The sequence below is a fragment of the Tarenaya hassleriana genome, unplaced genomic scaffold, assembly GCF_000463585.1.
Source record: "Tarenaya hassleriana unplaced genomic scaffold, ASM46358v1 Cleome48, whole genome shotgun sequence".
Classification (NCBI taxonomy): Eukaryota; Viridiplantae; Streptophyta; class Magnoliopsida; order Brassicales; family Cleomaceae; genus Tarenaya; species Tarenaya hassleriana.
This window is the reverse complement of record NW_010967498.1, coordinates 719,063-736,711: the sequence shown is the minus strand read 5'-3', so window position 1 is coordinate 736,711 and position 17,649 is coordinate 719,063. Positions and strand designations below refer to the sequence as shown.

The following is a 17,649-nucleotide window of genomic DNA, read 5'->3' as shown; positions in this document are numbered from 1 at the left end:
GGGGGGGGGGGGGGGAGGGTTTCCGAATCCGATTGTGAATCAATCAGTGGACAATAGAAATGGAGTAGGGTTTTTTTATACAGGAATCAAAGAGAGCAACGCGAGAGTGCTGGTGTTGAGGAATCTGCTTACCATTTTCTCGCAAATTTCATCCTTTCGTGTTTCTTCTTAGACAAGGTTTTGCTGAATAAAATTTAATTTAACCCAAAAAAAAAAAAATCGATGAAGAAGTCAAAGAAGACGAAGGTTCAATTCAATGATTCATAGCATCAATAGGCCCATGGGCTTGAAAGGAAACAGCCCAATATGGATTTTATTTAAATATGGGCTTTTGAATCAAACGAGCCCAATAAGCGAAGCATACGACAAAATGGAAAGGTGGTTGCCATTTGCTAATTATTGACGGTTCTTTAATTGATAATTTGAGATACTGCACAAGAGTATTTATTCAATCATTGGACCGACAACTGATGGAGGAAAAGTCGATTTCATTCCACTATTCGGCTTGTCCATATATAGAATCAAGTTCATCAACATTTTAATAAGCAATAATACCATATATATATATATATATATATATATATATATATATTCATGTAAAAAGAATCTCACAATCACCATCCAAAAATTAAGTGCAACTAAACCCAATTGTTCATATAATTACAATAAAGATAATCGATCAACATTGTATGCAAATATATAATTCCTTGAAACTAGTTTTACAAATTGGAAATCCTCTTATTGTGAAATCACAATATATTGAAACTGAAAAATCAATAGATAACTACAATGAGAAATAAAAAAAAACTAGAAAAAATTGTAACGTTTTCCGGAATGCGCGCGGTTGATGTTACAATTAGAAATGAAGGATCGAGGTCGAGGCCTTATCCGTGTTTATGATCCTCTTCCTTCGATACCCTCATCTCGTGTTACTATCCTTGCTCAAATGAGTATTCCACAAATGTTTTTGGTCTCACCAACCTGTAAAACAAATTATAAAGAAGAATATTAGATGTAAACTATATATATATATATATATATATATATATATATTATTTTATTGTTAAGATCGTAAACTTTTGCATGTATGTATGCATTGCTTACGATTGATTTTCATATCTTACTCTTTCTAGGGTTTCCATATCTTCCTCTGCCATTACAAAATTTTATAGGCACTACTTAACAAACTTTGTAACCATGCACATGTAATGATTGGGAAAATTGTATTCTTTAGATCCGTGTCTTTGGTATAATAAGGTTTTTAACTTTGAATATATATATATATATATATATATATCATTCTGAGTAAATACATAGAAATGACTAACATGGCTATAAAATTAAATTACCGAACTAGTACGGTAGATTTCTTCTTCCAACGTTTCCTTTTTCTTTCTCTTCTTCTCCGAATATGCATCGTATACATGGGCGGATCTACTTGCACATAAGTGGGGGCACATGCCCCCATTCACATTTTAAAAAAAAGAAATATTACTTATAGTTTTAATTAAATTATAACAATGCCCCCATTAAAAATGAAATGGTGCCCCCTCATTTTTTTAACCCTAAATCTTTTTTTTTTCAATTTTTTTTTCTAAAATCCAAAAAACTAAAACCAACAAAAATATATAAGTATTCTGGATTTTATTTTAAATATTTTTTTTATCTTTTATTCATTTATTTCTAAATATCTATCATATTAATAAATTTGTTTTTATACAAATCTCATAATTGATTTAACAGAGAAATCTATTGAGAAATTTCTCAAAAAAATTTACAGTGTCCAAAATTTAATGATCTATTTAACGGAATAAATTCAAAATTGCTCATTTATATGACAGTTTTTAGTCATGTTAAAATAACTTTGCGTAATCGGATTGGTGATCAGCCTTTGAGTGATTTTCTAATTTGTTTTATCGAAAAAAATATGTTTGAGATAATTATAAATGAAGTTGTTAGGAATAGATTTAAAAAAATGAAAGATCGGAGAATTTAGCTATATAATGAAAAATATTTTTCTGATAATATATTTTTATTAGTTTTTTATATTTTATATCATATTTATATTTGTTGCCCCCGTTGAAAAAAATTTCTGGATCCGCCACTAATCGTATACATAGTTTTTTTTTAGAGAAAAAGAAACTCGAAGGAATTATGGAAACAAAGTGATCTCGAGGACCTACTTATATAGACGATATCACATGGCATATATATACATGTGTATATGTATGTATATGCGTACGTGTAGCAAACTTTATTATGTAGTAAAATAATTTGAGTGGCTAGGATTCAAATAAAATTTATTTATTTATTCTTATTTTTATGTCGGTGGTTGAGGTGTGTCTCAACACCCAACATGGTTCTTCTTGTCGATTACAATTTTGTTAGGGTGAGTATATTATATGGTTGTGAATCGCAATATATTATTCACCAACGCCATTGAAGATTTTTTTTTTAACCATTCGTTGGGTTCTTGCGAAGGAATTTGTGTTTTATTTTTGTCATATATATATTATATGCGCTGCTTGTGAAGCATTATTTATGAATAGCGGCCTCACCGGTAGGGCTGGACATTTCGGTTCGGTTCTTCGAAACCGGACCGAACCGAACCGTTAAAACAGTAATTTTTTCGATCCGAAACCGCTGTTATTTCTCGAACGGTACCATTTTCAGATAATCGAGTTTTTTCGGAACCGAACCGAATTTAAAAAATCCCGAAAAACCGAATATTTTTAAAGGAAATCTATCATTTTTTAATAAAACCCGAAACCGAACCGAACCGAATACAATAAAAAACTCGATTGATACCTATTTTTATAAAACCGAAAGAACCGAACTGATTCATTCCGTCCTGAACCCGAACCGTTTACCGAAACGACCACCCCTAATAAGTACGGTGACAAAATGCTAGCTAGTCTCCTCATGCATGACCACGTGCGTCCACGTGTTTCTTCGTGTCGTTCTCCTCTTGCAACCTTGTATATGTATGTGTGTCAATATCAGGTCGGTCCCACAAATTTTGGTGGGCCTCTACAAAATTTTGATCAATTAATTTCTATAATAAAATTAATTAAAAAAAATAAAAAATCAAATATTATATTATTTTGAAAAAAACGTATAGAAATATGCTTAATTAAATATATAAATGAGTTAAATGCCTCACTTCTTGTGTTTTTATAGTGCATCTTGCTACTCATAAAAAATAACTGATTTTTTATTGTTAAAGATTTTTAATATTTCATAAATATTCTTATTGTTATTTATTGGTAATGGTTATAAACTATTTGAATTTATTTGATAAAGGTGAATTACTCATATTAAAACTGATTATTTCATTATTAAGAAATAATTTTAATACTTGTATATTATTAAAAAAATTAATTATTTTAAATAAGGGGTCATAAATTTTGCACCATGTTCCATTACACCACGTTACACGCTAACATACGGTTCCGCCGTGAATGTTGCGGTTCGGTTCTAAAAATCGACCTATACCGACCAAAAAGTATAGAATTTCTGAACTATTTAAAATTTTCAAAGATATTAAATTTAGAAAAAACAATTTTTTTTGGAATCGAACAGAATTTCTAAAAAATCTGAAAACTTGATTTTTTTTTAAAGATCTAATTTTTTTTTTTTAAAAACGAACTGAATCGAAATTGGAATCGAATCCAACCAAATATAATATAATAATCGATTGATATCTATTTTTTATAAAAACGAAAGAACCGAACCATTTCCGATTCGAACCGAATACCGAAATGTTCACCCTCATGATATATATATATATATATACACATGTACGTATGTATTAGTGAAAACATCAAGAACATAGGAACAGCATCATCGTGATCATCCCTCTTATCTCGTGTAGCTACCAATGGTTGGTCCTACCTAACTAGGAAGAATACACAAATACAAACCCCATTAAGAAAAACGACAAGAGTTGGACATGCATTACTATTTGTACAACCACTTTTGATATTCGCATTTAATTTAAAAACTTTCACCATGATCGATGATTTGAAATTACAGAAATCAGCTAGTGTTAACATTTTAAATCAAAATGGAGGAATTTATATTTTGGACAAAAAAAATCCAGTCTTGGATGATTAATCTTCAAGCATATGCATTTTAGACATCATTTTCAATTATTCATAAATATGTTTTTGTTTTATTATTCAGACATATATATATATATTCTTACATGTTATCAAACAAACCAAAACCAGTGCGTTCAAGCGCATATGACAACATCCCTTCAACTATCTCCTCGCGCAGAGTTCACGTGGGACGGTGGATACACTCACCATTAAAACCTTTTCTTCATTTTATGAATTTATTCAAATAAAATTATTGTTAGTATTATTACTGTGAACACCATTTATTACACATTACACAAATTCACAAAAATTAAAGTCTGCAACAAAAAATCTTACAGCAACATCACTTGCGCACACAAAACCTAAGTGCTTATCCATAGAAAACGGTAATAAAACTGCAGCAACCGACATCAGATTCACGTTCCAAACTTTGAACCAACGCATCAATAAAAAGACTTGAACCAAATAACCAGAAATTACAAGCGCCAGTATACTCTGTTTCTGTTTCCTTGTGGATTCTCAAATGTTGCTCGTGTTTCATCTATTAAGTTGCCATATCCGACGATGCTTTGGATTGAATTTGGATTTAGATATGCAAATATATACGGGTCACCCAACAGTTGGTGATCCAATGACCGAAAGGTGACAAAGTTATTCTCATAATCTTGGATTCGATTCTATTGGTGGGGAGGGGGTGTAATTTCTGGATCAAAAGGGTCCATATACAAAAACTGGTTACGGACCTGGAGTGGATGTAGTCGGGGCGAAGGTTTGGGTAACCATCCTGGTTATCAAATATATACAGGCCACTGAAACTGATTTTTTTTCTTCTTTTTTTTGGGTAAATAATATTGCTATTTTTTTTATTCGACTATATTTAAATAATTTACTTGGAACTTTAGATTTTAGAAGCAAGCTCTATGCGTATAAATACTTTCATATAATCATCAAGGAAAAACCCAGAAAAGATCATTCCGCAAAACGAAAAAGATCATCAGCTCCTGCATGGAAGAAAAAAAAAACCCTAACGTCCGTGGTCTAACAACAATGGACACTGTTGTCACTACTGTCCGTGGTCGGACAACAGTGGATAATATTAATAGGGCTTGTAGTAATAAAAAAAAAAAATCACGAACTGACTGGCCAACAAGGGAAATGGACTCACAGAATTGCAAGTCGTACTATTCCACAAAATTCTCGGTGGCTGGCAACAAAAAGGACTGTGACCCAGAAAAATTTGTAATTAGGGGCAACAATAAATTTTATAGTGACAAATTTAATTTTATAATGGGTCGTTTAATCATTTTTTAAAAATATTTATAAATTTTATAAAGATTTTTTTTTTAAAAAAAAACAATGCAATGTGGCTTGTGACTCCATTGCAAAATGAATAGGTCCGCCCCTGCTGCCGAGTATAAATGTAAACGGACGTAGGGGCAAACAAAGTTACGTGAATATCTCTCTCCAAACGAAGATTCAAACCCGAGTTGAAAAAGAGTTTTATTTTCTTCTTTATCGGTTGCACCAATCTTGTAATACGAAGTACTATTCTTTCATTTATCAGTTCAAATCATATGACATGGCATTATACAACAATTGACTACAAAAAGGATTCTCTTAATATGCAAACACCTTTTTTGAGTCAGAAAGATTATTAAGGCTTACCTGTTCTTCCATCTATCTATATCTCCCATCATCTATTTTTTTCTCGGGATTAAAAAAAAAAAGAAGATAAATCTATTTGAAAAGAAAAAAATGGAAAGCAAAAAAACTTTTATAAAAGCGTTTTCCTGTACTGATATATAATTATTTTAGTTCATATATTTTAATTTTACTCTGAACTTTTTAGGAATTCATATATATATATATATAATTTACATGTGATTTTCTCTAACATTTTACGTGGTTTAATGTTCCATTTTTTTTTCTGTCCTATTATAACCTTTGAATATAATATAAATATTTTACACTGTCCTTTGAGGAGATTGACGAAACGTAGTCTGCATTAATTCAGTTTTACATATATTAAAGACACGTGCGAATAATACACAACGGTTTTACAGTGTTTCATCATCGACGCTGAGAAACAAGAGATAAGCAACCAATCCCACGACAGGAACAAATCTAAGATACTTAACCAACTCCTTCTTGTTCTTCTTCTTCACGTTTCTCAGGTTATCCCCAATCAGCCATGGCTGAAAGATTGTGTAGAGACAGATATCCCATATGAACGCATACGCCAATCTCTCCGATCCCAAGTAACCAATCAGGTACTGCCATCTGTCCGTCACACCCCCGAAACCTCCGTCCGACCGGCCGTACAGACCCCAGAACGCTGATATCATACACACTGCAGCACCTGTCAGGCCGACTATGGCTGCCCCATTCGTCATGAGGTCCCCCAGCCGAGATCTTTTGCTCGGTTTGTCATCTGGGTCGGGGTCATTTAGCCGGATGGCCATGTACGGTATTAGAAACGCTGTTTCATCGCCAAGAATATCGGGTTAGATCTTTGATGGGAAAATGCCATTAGGGTGGGCACAGGTAGGTACTCCGAGTTTTGGATATCCTGACTCCGCCTCGGAGGTTTTTTGGTTTTAGGGGTATATCGGTAATTTTACATGAAATAGACCAAGTGTTATTGTAAATACGATGAAATAACAGGGATATAAGTGTAATTTCGCTCATATTCGGTTACCCCAGAGATGACCCGTCATAGTACGGAAAAACCCCAACCCCAACTCACGGTCCGAGTTTCTTGCCACATAGCACGCGTTTCCCGATCTCGGGCATGGCGAGTACCCGTGGTGGGAGTATACCCGAAACCCCGCGGGTCTCGGTAAGAACGCCCATCCCTGCTCTTCTTCAAAAAACCAAGTAAAAAGTTTCATGGAGTATGTACAGAGGGAAGTTACGTACTGTTTGTGAGGAACATCATGAGGCCCCACAAGATATCGAGAGAGCTTTTGTATCGATCTCTCTTCCCGTCTGTGTATATCAATGGCGCAAACATCAGCGTCCATGCCACCACGAAGTTGAATAACCCTTCAGACATCTGATGTTTCGCCACAGAAAAATCGAATCTTTCAGCATAAAAAAAAACTTTTTAAAAAAAATAAAATAAAATCTCACAATCTCTTACACGAGAGACAACATGGAAAAGCCTGTTTGAACTGTGGTGAATATACTTACTGGATGGAGAATGGGAGCTTCAAGAAAATGGACACCAGCTGCTCTGCAACAAAAAAAGCTCGTCAATGGTGGGATTAACGATGATCTATTGATAAAAAAAAAAGAGAAGAAGATTGAATTAAAACAATACCCGAATTTCCAAGAGGCAATACAAAGAAGAAATTCAAAGAAAGCCCCACCAGAGATTTCAATGTCTCCGAACTAATTGCCCAAACAGGATCTCCCTGTTACCAACAACGAAGAAAGATGGTTGTGAAAACGAGTGTGCACATGTAAATCCATACAATATACAAGTGCATACATACATATATGTATGTATGTATGTATGTATGTATATACTGGAGAATAGCAAAATGCAACCACAGAGAACGATTCATCAATTTTGAAATCTTTCACAGAATTCAGTAACAGAGGATCTTCAAACTTTGAAAATTCCCTTAAAATCCGATTTTGTTTTAAGAATATACACAGAACCGGAATCTATGGTTTTGATAAATCTAGGTTTCCCCCAATCAGATTAGCCAATTCGATTCTGAATCCACGAGTAAAAAACACACCCCATAAGTGCATAAACCAAACTATTGATGTGATTAAGACTCTAATCAGTACAGAAAAAAACTATAAAAAAAATTAAGGAGAAACCACGTACAGGGGCATAAGGAAGAAGAAAGAGCCAAAGTATATACACAGCTTCTACGGTCCACAGAAGATACCGTAGAACTCCCCGTAGGCTATCATCTTCTCCCTCCACCGCCTCCTCCGTCTCCGGCCTCCGACGAACCAGGCACTTCTCACTGTAACCGAGTCTCTCCTGTGTCCGTACATTGCAGCGATCTACTATGGGCCATGGTTTGCACCGATCGAAGGCTGAGATTTCAAAGCTCCGTCCAAAATGGCGGCAGCTTTGCGGCGGAAGGAGCGGGCGGTGACCGTGAAATCTCGCCGCCGGCGAAGTTACCAAAATCATCATCGTCCCTTCGTTATCCACTCGCTGGACGCTGTGATTCTTACGTGTCCTCTAGTTTTGCCACGAACGGTTTGTAAAACGACGTAGTTTTTAGGGTTCCGGCTTCACGTGGCCTAAGCCGGTCCAATTTAAAAAGAAATTGAACCGATCTCTCTACTGTTTGTCATGGTTCGGCTTACATTAAATTACTTTTTTGTTTAATGTAGAATAATAGTTTTTAAAGGGAGAATCGCCGTAAAATACCTATATTTTTTCTTGGTCTCAATTTAATATTTGTACTTTTTTAATTACTGAATAATATCTGTACAATTGGTTTTTCTCCAAATAAATCATATATTTTTAAATTATTGGTCAAAAAATACATACCATCAAATAACCGTCACGTAGACAAACGGAAATCCTATATGGTGGTGAAATTTCCAACCTCTCTCCTAATCATCGCACCATATCATCGCCACATCAAAAATTAAATAAAAAATAAATAAAAAATAAATTACTTAATAATAATAATTAATTAAATAAATAAAAATCATAAAATAAATAATAAATATATATATATACACATACATATATATATATACATATATGTATATATATACGTATATAAATATATACATATACATATATACATATATATACATACATATCAATACACATACATATATATATATATATTAATACATATATATATAAACGTACATATATATACATATACATTCGTATATATATACATATACATTATACATACACATATATATACATATATACATATGCATACATACACATATATATACATACATATATATACAACATATACATATACATATATATATATAAATACATATATATATACATACACACATATATATACCAATACATATATAAATAATATATATACATATACATGCTACATATATATACATACATATAAATATATAAATGTATATACATGTATATCTATATCCAACTCCAACATATATAAACATGTGTATATAATGTGTATGTGTATATGTGTATGTATATATATATTTTTATTATATATATATATATATATATATATTTATGTGTATGTATATATATATATTTATATATGGTATATATATGTGTGTTTATATGTATGTATATATGTATATATGTGTATGTATATATTTATATACGTCTGTATATATGCATATATATATATATATGTATGTGTATATATATATATATTTATTATTTATTTTATGAGTTTTATTTATTTATTTAATTATTATTATTAATTAATTATTAATTATTTATTTTTTATTTAATTTCTGACGTGGCGATGACATGGCGCGATGATTAAGAGAGAGGTTGAGAATTTCGCCGCTACGTAGAGTCTATGTGACTGTTATTTGACGGTAGGTATTTTTTGGCCAATAATTTAAAAGTATAGGATTTATTTAGAGAAAAACCAATTGTACAGATATTATTCAGTAATTAAAAAAGTAGAGGTATTAAATTGAGACTAGAGAAAAATACAGATATTTTACGGCGATTCTCCATAGTTTAAATAATTTAGCACAAATGATTCCACGCGCTTTGTCTGCGCACAGAATTTTCGAGTTCATCGATTGAGCTCACGCGCTTTTTGACGCGCCTGAAATCAACTGATGCTGTTCCAATATTTAAGTCTGTCAATGGCCCATAATAAGAGCCCAAAAAGCTCATATCAAAGGTTTCCGCCCATCCTTTGGGAGCACTGACTCAACCCCAATTTTTATATATATATTATATATATATATATATATATATATATATATATTACACGGGATATATCCAATCTATCATTTGACTGCTTCAATGACTTCTTAACATACCCTTAAAAATCCAAATTAAAAAATAAAATGATTGAATATTGAAAAAGACATATTAACCCTCACACAAATATATAAAAACGAAAAAGTACGCTGTCTGAATTTAAAATATAAAAAATAAACTATTTTATATTCTCTCTCCTACCGATAAAGTATTACATGTGAATTAAAAAAAAACTATTTTATCTTCTCTCTCCTAGCTCAACCCCACGATCTTCTTTCTCTCTCCTAATTCTCACTATCTCTTCTGTCTTTCTATCAAAATCGTCGATGTCTTATAGATTTAAATCTGATTTCTCTGCAGAATCTTCCTCTCTTTAACTCTCTTAAGACTCAAAACTCAAAGAAGAAGAAGAATCGAAGAAGACAACAAAAAATGACTTCGACATCAACCCAATATTCAACTTCATCGGCATCTTCGACCGAGACCAAAAACCGAATACGAATTGCAGAGTTAGACGAACATGTGGTAGGTTACTTCTTTTTTTTTGCGAGATTTGTTGGATTTTGGCAATATTTAATGTTGAATTGAAGTATTGGGGTTGAGATTTGACGGATAGAAACTTAGGGTATTGTTTTTTGAAATTTCTGAGATTTCAAACTTAAAGTTATGGATGTATGGGTCGATGTTTGGGTGAACAATAATATATTGATTTAGGTCACATAATTGTATAGTCACAAAGTGAAAATATCACAGTTTATAGGATGATTTAGCTCACGCATGGTCACTTGGTCACATGTTTTATGGTCACAAGGTATCATGTTCACATGGTCACATGGTACTATATTGACATGGTCACATGGTACCATATTGGCATGGTCACGTGGTACCATATTGGCATGGTCTCATGGTATCATATTCACATGGTCACATGGTACCATGTTCACATGGTCACATGGTGTCTTGATGACATGATCACATAGTCTGTTGGTGTCATGGTCACTTGGTTGAATATAATAACATAAAGTCACATCTATTTTCAGAAAATTAAGAGTATGATAAATAAAAAAACGTTTGAAAACGTTTGAAGAAGCACTTCTTTTTTATTTGGAGGAATTGACGTCGTCGAGTTCATGACTTGAAAATTCGTTCGAGAAAGTTTTCTAAGAAGAAGGGAAAAAGTCTGATAGATGAAAAATAAGTAGAAGACGAGTGAGCAGAAGAAGAACAAGAACAAGGACAAGATTAAGAAGAACAACAACTATATGTGATGATAATGTCACCAAAATGCGTGAGCAGCTGACAGCTGCCATATTTGTTAATGGAAGTGTTCAGAAGTAAAATCAAGAATTTATTTATGTCATGTACTTATTTCTTTTTGTTATGATTTTTTGTTTGTTTATTATAAATTTACAGAATTTTGTATTATGATATAATGTTTTATGTTTATTTTATATCTAAACATATGGGGTGAAAACTATTGATAGGTAAAAATTTTAGATTGAAAAATTTTGGAGGAAAAAAATTTTGGGTTGAAAAATTTTGGAGGGAAAAAAATTTAGGTAAAAAAATATTGGTTACTAAAAAATATGGATTGAAAATGTTGGATTCCACGTCAACCATTGGTTGACTTTTTTGTACATTTGGATTACACTAGACCTTCAAGCTGGAACCCACAATATTTCTTTACCCATGTCCGCTCCTTGCCTCTGGCTGATTCTTTCCGTTTGTTATTTGCCGTGAAATTTTTAATGCGAAAGAGGCGATTGGCGATTGTTTCTTCTCGCCCATCAAGGAACTGAATTCAGACATCTAAATTCGCAAGAATGAGGCTGACGCTCAGTCCACAAGGCACTGGGGATGGTCTTGTTCATGTATATGCATAACCATTAATATACACACACAAACACCTTCAGTGACCATTCACACAATTGAGAAAAGATTATATCACCTCGATAAGATTTTATTTTTAAAAAAAAAACGGACAAAAGGAAAAACATTAACGCACGAACATCATACTTTTTTAAAAAACAAAAAATCTACCCCACATCACATGAATGAATACTAACGAGTTGCACATTTGCAGATCTATAACATGCTTCTCCATGACTCACACCTAAATCTACTAGTGTGTCCTAAAAACTTAAATTTAACACACGAGGACAACACGACAGGACCCTTCATGTTGCAAAAGCATGATGGATAAAACAGGAATTAACACCCTGTGCACAAATTCATTCAAACTACCGACCAAGCCATTTTCCACATTACCGATCAAGCACTGCAGCCAAATTCTGGTCCCTAGTATTCCATATCAGACGTCCACCACTATAAATGCCCAAATATCTGCCCCTGACGTGCTTTATTTTTATCACGAAAGTATGCAGCTCCCTTAACTTCATAGAATTACAGAAGCAACGCATTTCGCCACAGGCTTGTGCAAGTGTTCCACAGTATCATGAAAATACATACTACTACAACAACATCACCTTAATCCCAATCTTATATTTGGGGTCAGCCACATGGATTCTCCATTCCCACTCATTCCGATTTTGGGTTAAGTTCCCCGATATTTATAATCGCTTCAAATCATTACTAATAACTTGTTTCCAAGTGAGCTTGGATCTACCACTAGCTCTCTTCCTCTCTCCTATTACTACCTTCTCTACTTTTCCAATTGAAATTACCCAAAAGATTGAAAGAAGCATATCTACCTAAGGAAAAAAAAGGATGCAGCTGCACAAAAGGTCATGCAAGACATAAAGCTTAAAAGTCTTACCAATCTTCCAAAAACCATAGGATGAAGCAGCCTAAAAGAAGTAAAGTCTCAATCAGCAAAATGAAACAGGAGGAGAGATGAAAAAGGAAACTACAGTGATAGTCAAAAGGCACACAGACATTAAGGAATCGCTATACCTGTATTTTTTTTTCCGGTGCCAGCTTCCCCTCCGAGCAAAACCTCCGGAATGACAATACAACATATCAGATGCAATGCAATTCATCAAATGCAAGAGTACTTGAAAGTAACAAATAAAACAAGTGGAAATATAGCAGCCACAGCGACCAGAGGAAAAGAAACCGGTGAAGAAGAACTATACTTCAGAAATTGTTGGAAAACTTTAAAAAAAAAGGGGGGACACAGGCAAAACATGGACAATGAAATGGAAACTAACTTTAACACCACAGTAACATTTTTGTCCACAGCCTAATCCAGACAGATACAGCTGCAAAATGATCATCAAATCATTTTGCATAACTTCCCAATAAACAACCATTGTACCTTCTCCCGCGTGCCTTTAAAGCATTGAAAGACTTTAGGACTGTCTCTAAGTCTTGGCATATGTCCTGAATGGAAAACAGCATCAGGTCCTCCAGGAGTAAAAAAGAGAATTAAGCAAATTCAATCCACATAAAAGACTCAAGCTTCCGGTGAAAATAATAAAATATCAAAAAACTGAAAAAGCTGCTGGATCAGAAATCATGAATGTCTCTCCTTATTCAGATGAAAACACAAACTTCTACAATGACCATAATTGATGATGTTTACAGCAGTAAAAAGAAATGAAAAGAAAAGAAAATGCCTTTGGGCAGGTTGTCTTACAATAGAACCAGTAAATTCCACTGAGTATCGCCAGTTATGAGAACTCCTCCCAAACATCATCCCCTTTCACCCCCAATTGTGGGCATTGTAATCAAAGCTCTCAGGCAGCAGAGAGAAGATAGAGACAATCCAAAGATTAGAGTCTTGATTACGATTAATATTATTAAGATGTAATGTACAGATATCTAGGGCAACAGCATTTCTCGACTAAAAAAAAATCAGCAACATGGTTCACTTGCCCGTGATGAATGGGTGAGCTAATGCCTGTGACACTGTCAGTCTCCTCTCAGGATCAAGGATGAAGATTTTGTCCAAGAGATCCTTAAACTGAGCTAACATCTTAGGATCCTCGCCAGCATAGCCTTTAATAATCGAACCAATATCTTTTGGTTTTACGTTTACAATCATTCTCTTTATAGTCTGAAAAAGAAAAGGTCGATTGATCACTCACCCTCCATTTGACAATAATTCAAAATTGACAAATTCAGAAAACAGCAAGGAATGAATCGGTACCTTCCCAGTAACAGTGTCCTCTTCTGTAGCATGAAAGTTCAAGTCCTGATCAAAGTGCTGCTCCGTAAATGCTCCCTGTTAAGAAAAGAATACAGGCATCAAACCAACAGAAAAGTTTGTGTTCACGCGACGAGAACCTAATCTTCATCTTTCAATCAGAAAAGCCTAATATAACCAGTAAGAAGGCTTTCATTAGAAAAGGAATCGAATCCAAGATGAATATATTAAAACGCCATTCATTTGTATAGCTAACCTTGCGAAGCATCTTTTTTGGGAAGGGACCTTTCAGTTCCATGTGAAGGCGTAACATATCGTTGTTTGTAGGACCAGGGAAGAGAACTTTGCCACTGTAAAGCTCATATAAACAGCAACCAACGGACCAAATATCTAGAGGGTGATCATAGGTAAGTCCAAGAACTGCACCAACAAAAAAGACAGACGTGCTTCAATAACATATGCAACAATCAATAAAAAAATATTCACCAATAATCCAAACAGTCAATAACCAGAAGAGCAACACTTACTAATTTCAGGAGCACGGTAAAAGCGGCTGACGAGATATGGAGTAACTTCGTTTTTGCCAGCAAACATCGCATTACCAAAGTCACAGAGCTTTAACACATTTTTTCCTTCATTCACCTGCGCAATCAAGGAATAATTAGATGTCAGAAGGTGTGCATCAAACAGAAGAAAAATCACAGAAAAATATAACCTACCAGCATGTTGTCAGGTTTTATATCACAGTGGAGAACCCCACAATTCCTCAGATGTTTAAGAGCAATGAATAATTGCTTGGCATACACTCTAACAGCGGATAGTTTAAGACCAATGTTGCGACCAAACTTCTTCAAAACCTCACGAAGATTCAAATGGAGAGACTCGAACACTAAGCAAAGGTGATTCCTGTACTTAAAGCTTGAAAGAAAACGAACACAGTGCCGCTTGTTCTCTGGATCAGCCCCAACTAGCTTCTTCAATATCTGGACCTCAGTCTGACCAGCTTTATGCCTAGACAAAATGTGAGTCCATGACCCACAAAAGCATAAAGACAATAAATAAAAAATACATTATGAGAATTTTGAAGAATTAGCCAAGGCCAGATGAATGCACCACCTACATTGTCTCGTTATTGCGGATGATTTTTATAGCCACTTCTTCAGGTTCACCTGGCCCGGCTTTCAAATCTTTTGCACGGACGACAGTAGAGAAAACACCTTTTCCATGAGTAGCCATAACTTCATATCTACCATCAAGTAGCTCACCAAATTGATAGCCTACAAATGGAAACAAGACACGTTACTTCCAAGCTGGAAACCACAACATGGGCTTTTGGAGTTAGAAAAATGAAAAAACACTTGGCAAATGCAAGAGTAGAATGGAGATACAGGCCAAATTATTCTTATAGAGATTGAAATATAAACAAACGAGTCTAGGTGGTCCCACACATATACTTACTGTAATAACCCTCTGCATCATCCCAGTTATCATGAAGCCCACTCCTTACAATAGGAAGACCATCACCTTTGGCCTAAAGAATGAAAATATTATGAGAAAATAAGGGGAAAAGAATATTAGTATGCAAACACACAGAAATCTTACTTCCAAGGGACAAGGATTATCCACGAGCACTCGAGAATGGAGAATTTAAAGACAGTCCAACTAGAACTTTCGTAAGCATAGTAGCACAAGTAACTTGAATGCGAACAGGAAACAAAAGAAAAAAGGTCCCTATCATGGTAAAAGTAAAACTCGGTAGGGAGCCAAAAGATATCAATTTGCAGATTATAAGATAGAATATCTGTACCCACAACAGGGTCAGAAGATGCCAAGAAATCAAACAGAATACATACCAATTTCCGGTTGCCAGCAGGAGAGTCCCCAAAAATATCATCATGAAAAATGTCAGCTGATCTTTCGCTCTGGACATATATCATCACATAAGCACCCAGAAACATTAAATAGAAAAAGGCAGTATAAACACAAAAACAAGAAATTACTCACAACCAAACATGACCCGGCATGTCAAGAAACAGTCAAGGTTTCTTATGCTAACGCACCTTTGGGGTACCTTCCCCAAGCCCAGCAGGAGCTAGTGTCCTCTCGGACTCCGGTATAAAATGCGATGGAGGTGACCGCTCAGCTGCCAATGATTGTTTAACAACATCACCACCAACAATATCAATGTCAGTAACATCTTCAGCTTGACCAATATCAGCTGCCGCAACATCTACGGAAGCGACGGGCTCTGGAGCATCACTTTCTTGGAAAGAGTTCAGCACAACACTAGAGGGCTTATTAACAGTGCCAGCAAGCTCAGAATCTGATCAGGAAAATATTTGTATCAATGAGAGGGAAGAGGAGTAAGGTGGGTCTTGGGGGGACGCAATCCATCAGATTTACAAAATCTAATGAAACCTAGACGCAGTTTTGTATGTAAGATCCATGCTATTGATATGAACCTTGTCCCTAGCATGCATAGTCAAAAGGAACTTTATTCGCTACGAAGTTCTACTAACTGACGGTTTTGATACACAATATGTGATTGACACAAACAGAGGCAATTACCACTTAAGAAGCTTGCGTAACACACACACACATACACCAGAAGAAAAAGCGAAAAACTCAAGGAATGTATTGCAACAACTACAAATACAAACTAATAAAAAGGAGCATTTGGAGGAACGTGACAACAAAAAGATCATGACTCCTACATAACCGCAAGGACCCATTTTAATTCACGCCCAAGCTGTCCTAAATAGTGATCAGTACAAAAGATTGAGATTACCTTTGCCCATATCCTGTGCAGAAAAATTACTTTTCTGCTCTGTCTGCTTCTTATATTTCTCGAGTATTGCTTGCCTTCTTTTCCTACTCTCCTCCTTGATTCTATTAAGCTCTTCCTCTTCTTGATCTGGAAGTTCCCAAGCACCTCCTTCTCCTTCCTCATTATCATCTTGCTCATTCTCGTATCTGGACCTGTTTGTAATATAGATAAGATACTCAAACCAAGTTAAATGATAATACTAGAAGGAAAAAGACTTCACAACCAAAACATTCTCGATAGAAGGCTTTCAGTTGAATAATACCTTCCACCAGTGCCTCTAGTTTCTTCTAACTTCTCACCCCTAGAAGTGTGGGCCTTCACAGAATTCGACCTTATTGTTTCTAAGTCATCTTCTGCACTATGCCTTGAGTACCTAGACTGCTTATGCTTTGAATCATCGTAGCCATCACCCAGACTTCTATGCTTCTCCCTTTCAGTCTGGAATTCCTTGCCTTTGTCTCTATCTTTATCACTTCGTCTCTCCCTCTCTCGACTACTATACCTGGTTCTACCCCTATGCTTATCTCTTTCATTGTCTCTATCCCTATCTCTATCTCGTATATGATCTATTTCCCTCTCCCGCCTCCTATCTCTATCCATGCTGCGCTCTCGCTCTTTTCTTCTTTCATATTCAGCATCTATCTCCCTTCTCTTCTCACGTTCTCTTTCCTGA

The 17,649-nt window shown here is 34.7% G+C and overlaps 3 protein-coding genes and 1 long non-coding RNA gene across 4 annotated transcripts in view; all 4 read right to left on the bottom strand.

The window, feature by feature from the left end:
* The window catches only part of LOC104825707 (BRO1 domain-containing protein BROX), a 2,948-nt gene extending 2,772 nt beyond the window's left edge, over positions 1 to 176 (bottom strand). Inside the window, exon 1 of the mRNA XM_010558076.1 lies at positions 133 to 176. The gene's annotated coding sequence lies outside the window, so the exon portion shown is untranslated. The remainder of the gene's footprint in view (positions 1 to 132) is intronic.
* A 496-nt stretch (positions 177 to 672) lies between these two features.
* LOC104825706 lies at positions 673 to 1,428 on the bottom strand. Its single transcript, XR_773662.1, has 2 exons — positions 1,350 to 1,428; positions 673 to 981 (listed from the first exon to the last, which is right to left on the bottom strand). It is a non-coding gene; the product is annotated as an uncharacterized LOC104825706 (long non-coding RNA).
* A 4,660-nt stretch (positions 1,429 to 6,088) lies between these two features.
* LOC104825705 lies at positions 6,089 to 8,385 on the bottom strand. Its single transcript, XM_010558074.2, has 5 exons — positions 7,945 to 8,385; positions 7,426 to 7,519; positions 7,296 to 7,333; positions 7,023 to 7,158; positions 6,089 to 6,582 (listed from the first exon to the last, which is right to left on the bottom strand). The coding sequence occupies exons 1-5, from the start codon at positions 8,263 to 8,265 to the stop codon at positions 6,161 to 6,163; spliced, it is 1,011 nt and encodes a 336-aa protein (XP_010556376.1). The 5' UTR covers positions 8,266 to 8,385; the 3' UTR covers positions 6,089 to 6,160.
* A 3,711-nt stretch (positions 8,386 to 12,096) lies between these two features.
* LOC104825736 (serine/threonine-protein kinase prpf4B-like) overlaps positions 12,097 to 17,649 on the bottom strand; it is a 7,090-nt gene continuing 1,537 nt past the window's right edge. The window contains exons 3-16 of the mRNA XM_010558106.2: positions 17,239 to 17,645; positions 16,938 to 17,128; positions 16,210 to 16,472; positions 16,003 to 16,071; positions 15,608 to 15,680; positions 15,270 to 15,426; positions 14,869 to 15,160; positions 14,677 to 14,791; positions 14,406 to 14,569; positions 14,153 to 14,227; positions 13,640 to 14,059; positions 13,319 to 13,383; positions 12,955 to 12,997; positions 12,097 to 12,848 (exon numbers count right to left, since the gene is read on the bottom strand). Coding sequence (XP_010556408.1) covers positions 13,871 to 14,059; positions 14,153 to 14,227; positions 14,406 to 14,569; positions 14,677 to 14,791; positions 14,869 to 15,160; positions 15,270 to 15,426; positions 15,608 to 15,680; positions 16,003 to 16,071; positions 16,210 to 16,472; positions 16,938 to 17,128; positions 17,239 to 17,645 — 1,995 coding nt within the window. The 3' untranslated portion in view covers positions 12,097 to 12,848; positions 12,955 to 12,997; positions 13,319 to 13,383; positions 13,640 to 13,870. The remainder of the gene's footprint in view (positions 12,849 to 12,954; positions 12,998 to 13,318; positions 13,384 to 13,639; positions 14,060 to 14,152; positions 14,228 to 14,405; positions 14,570 to 14,676; positions 14,792 to 14,868; positions 15,161 to 15,269; positions 15,427 to 15,607; positions 15,681 to 16,002; positions 16,072 to 16,209; positions 16,473 to 16,937; positions 17,129 to 17,238; positions 17,646 to 17,649) is intronic.

Bases quoted from the DNA above. Each gene is read 5' to 3' on its own strand.
- LOC104825705 (XM_010558074.2), bottom strand. From the start codon at position 8,265: ATGATGATTTTGGTAACTTCGCCGGCGGCGAGATTTCACGGTCACCGC. The intron at 7,520-7,944 runs GTACGTGGTTTC...TGTTGGTAACAG, and splicing joins TTCTTCTTCCTTATGCCCCT to GGAGATCCTGTTTGGGCAAT. The intron at 7,334-7,425 runs GTATTGTTTTAA...GTTGCAGAGCAG, and splicing joins ATTGCCTCTTGGAAATTCGG to CTGGTGTCCATTTTCTTGAA.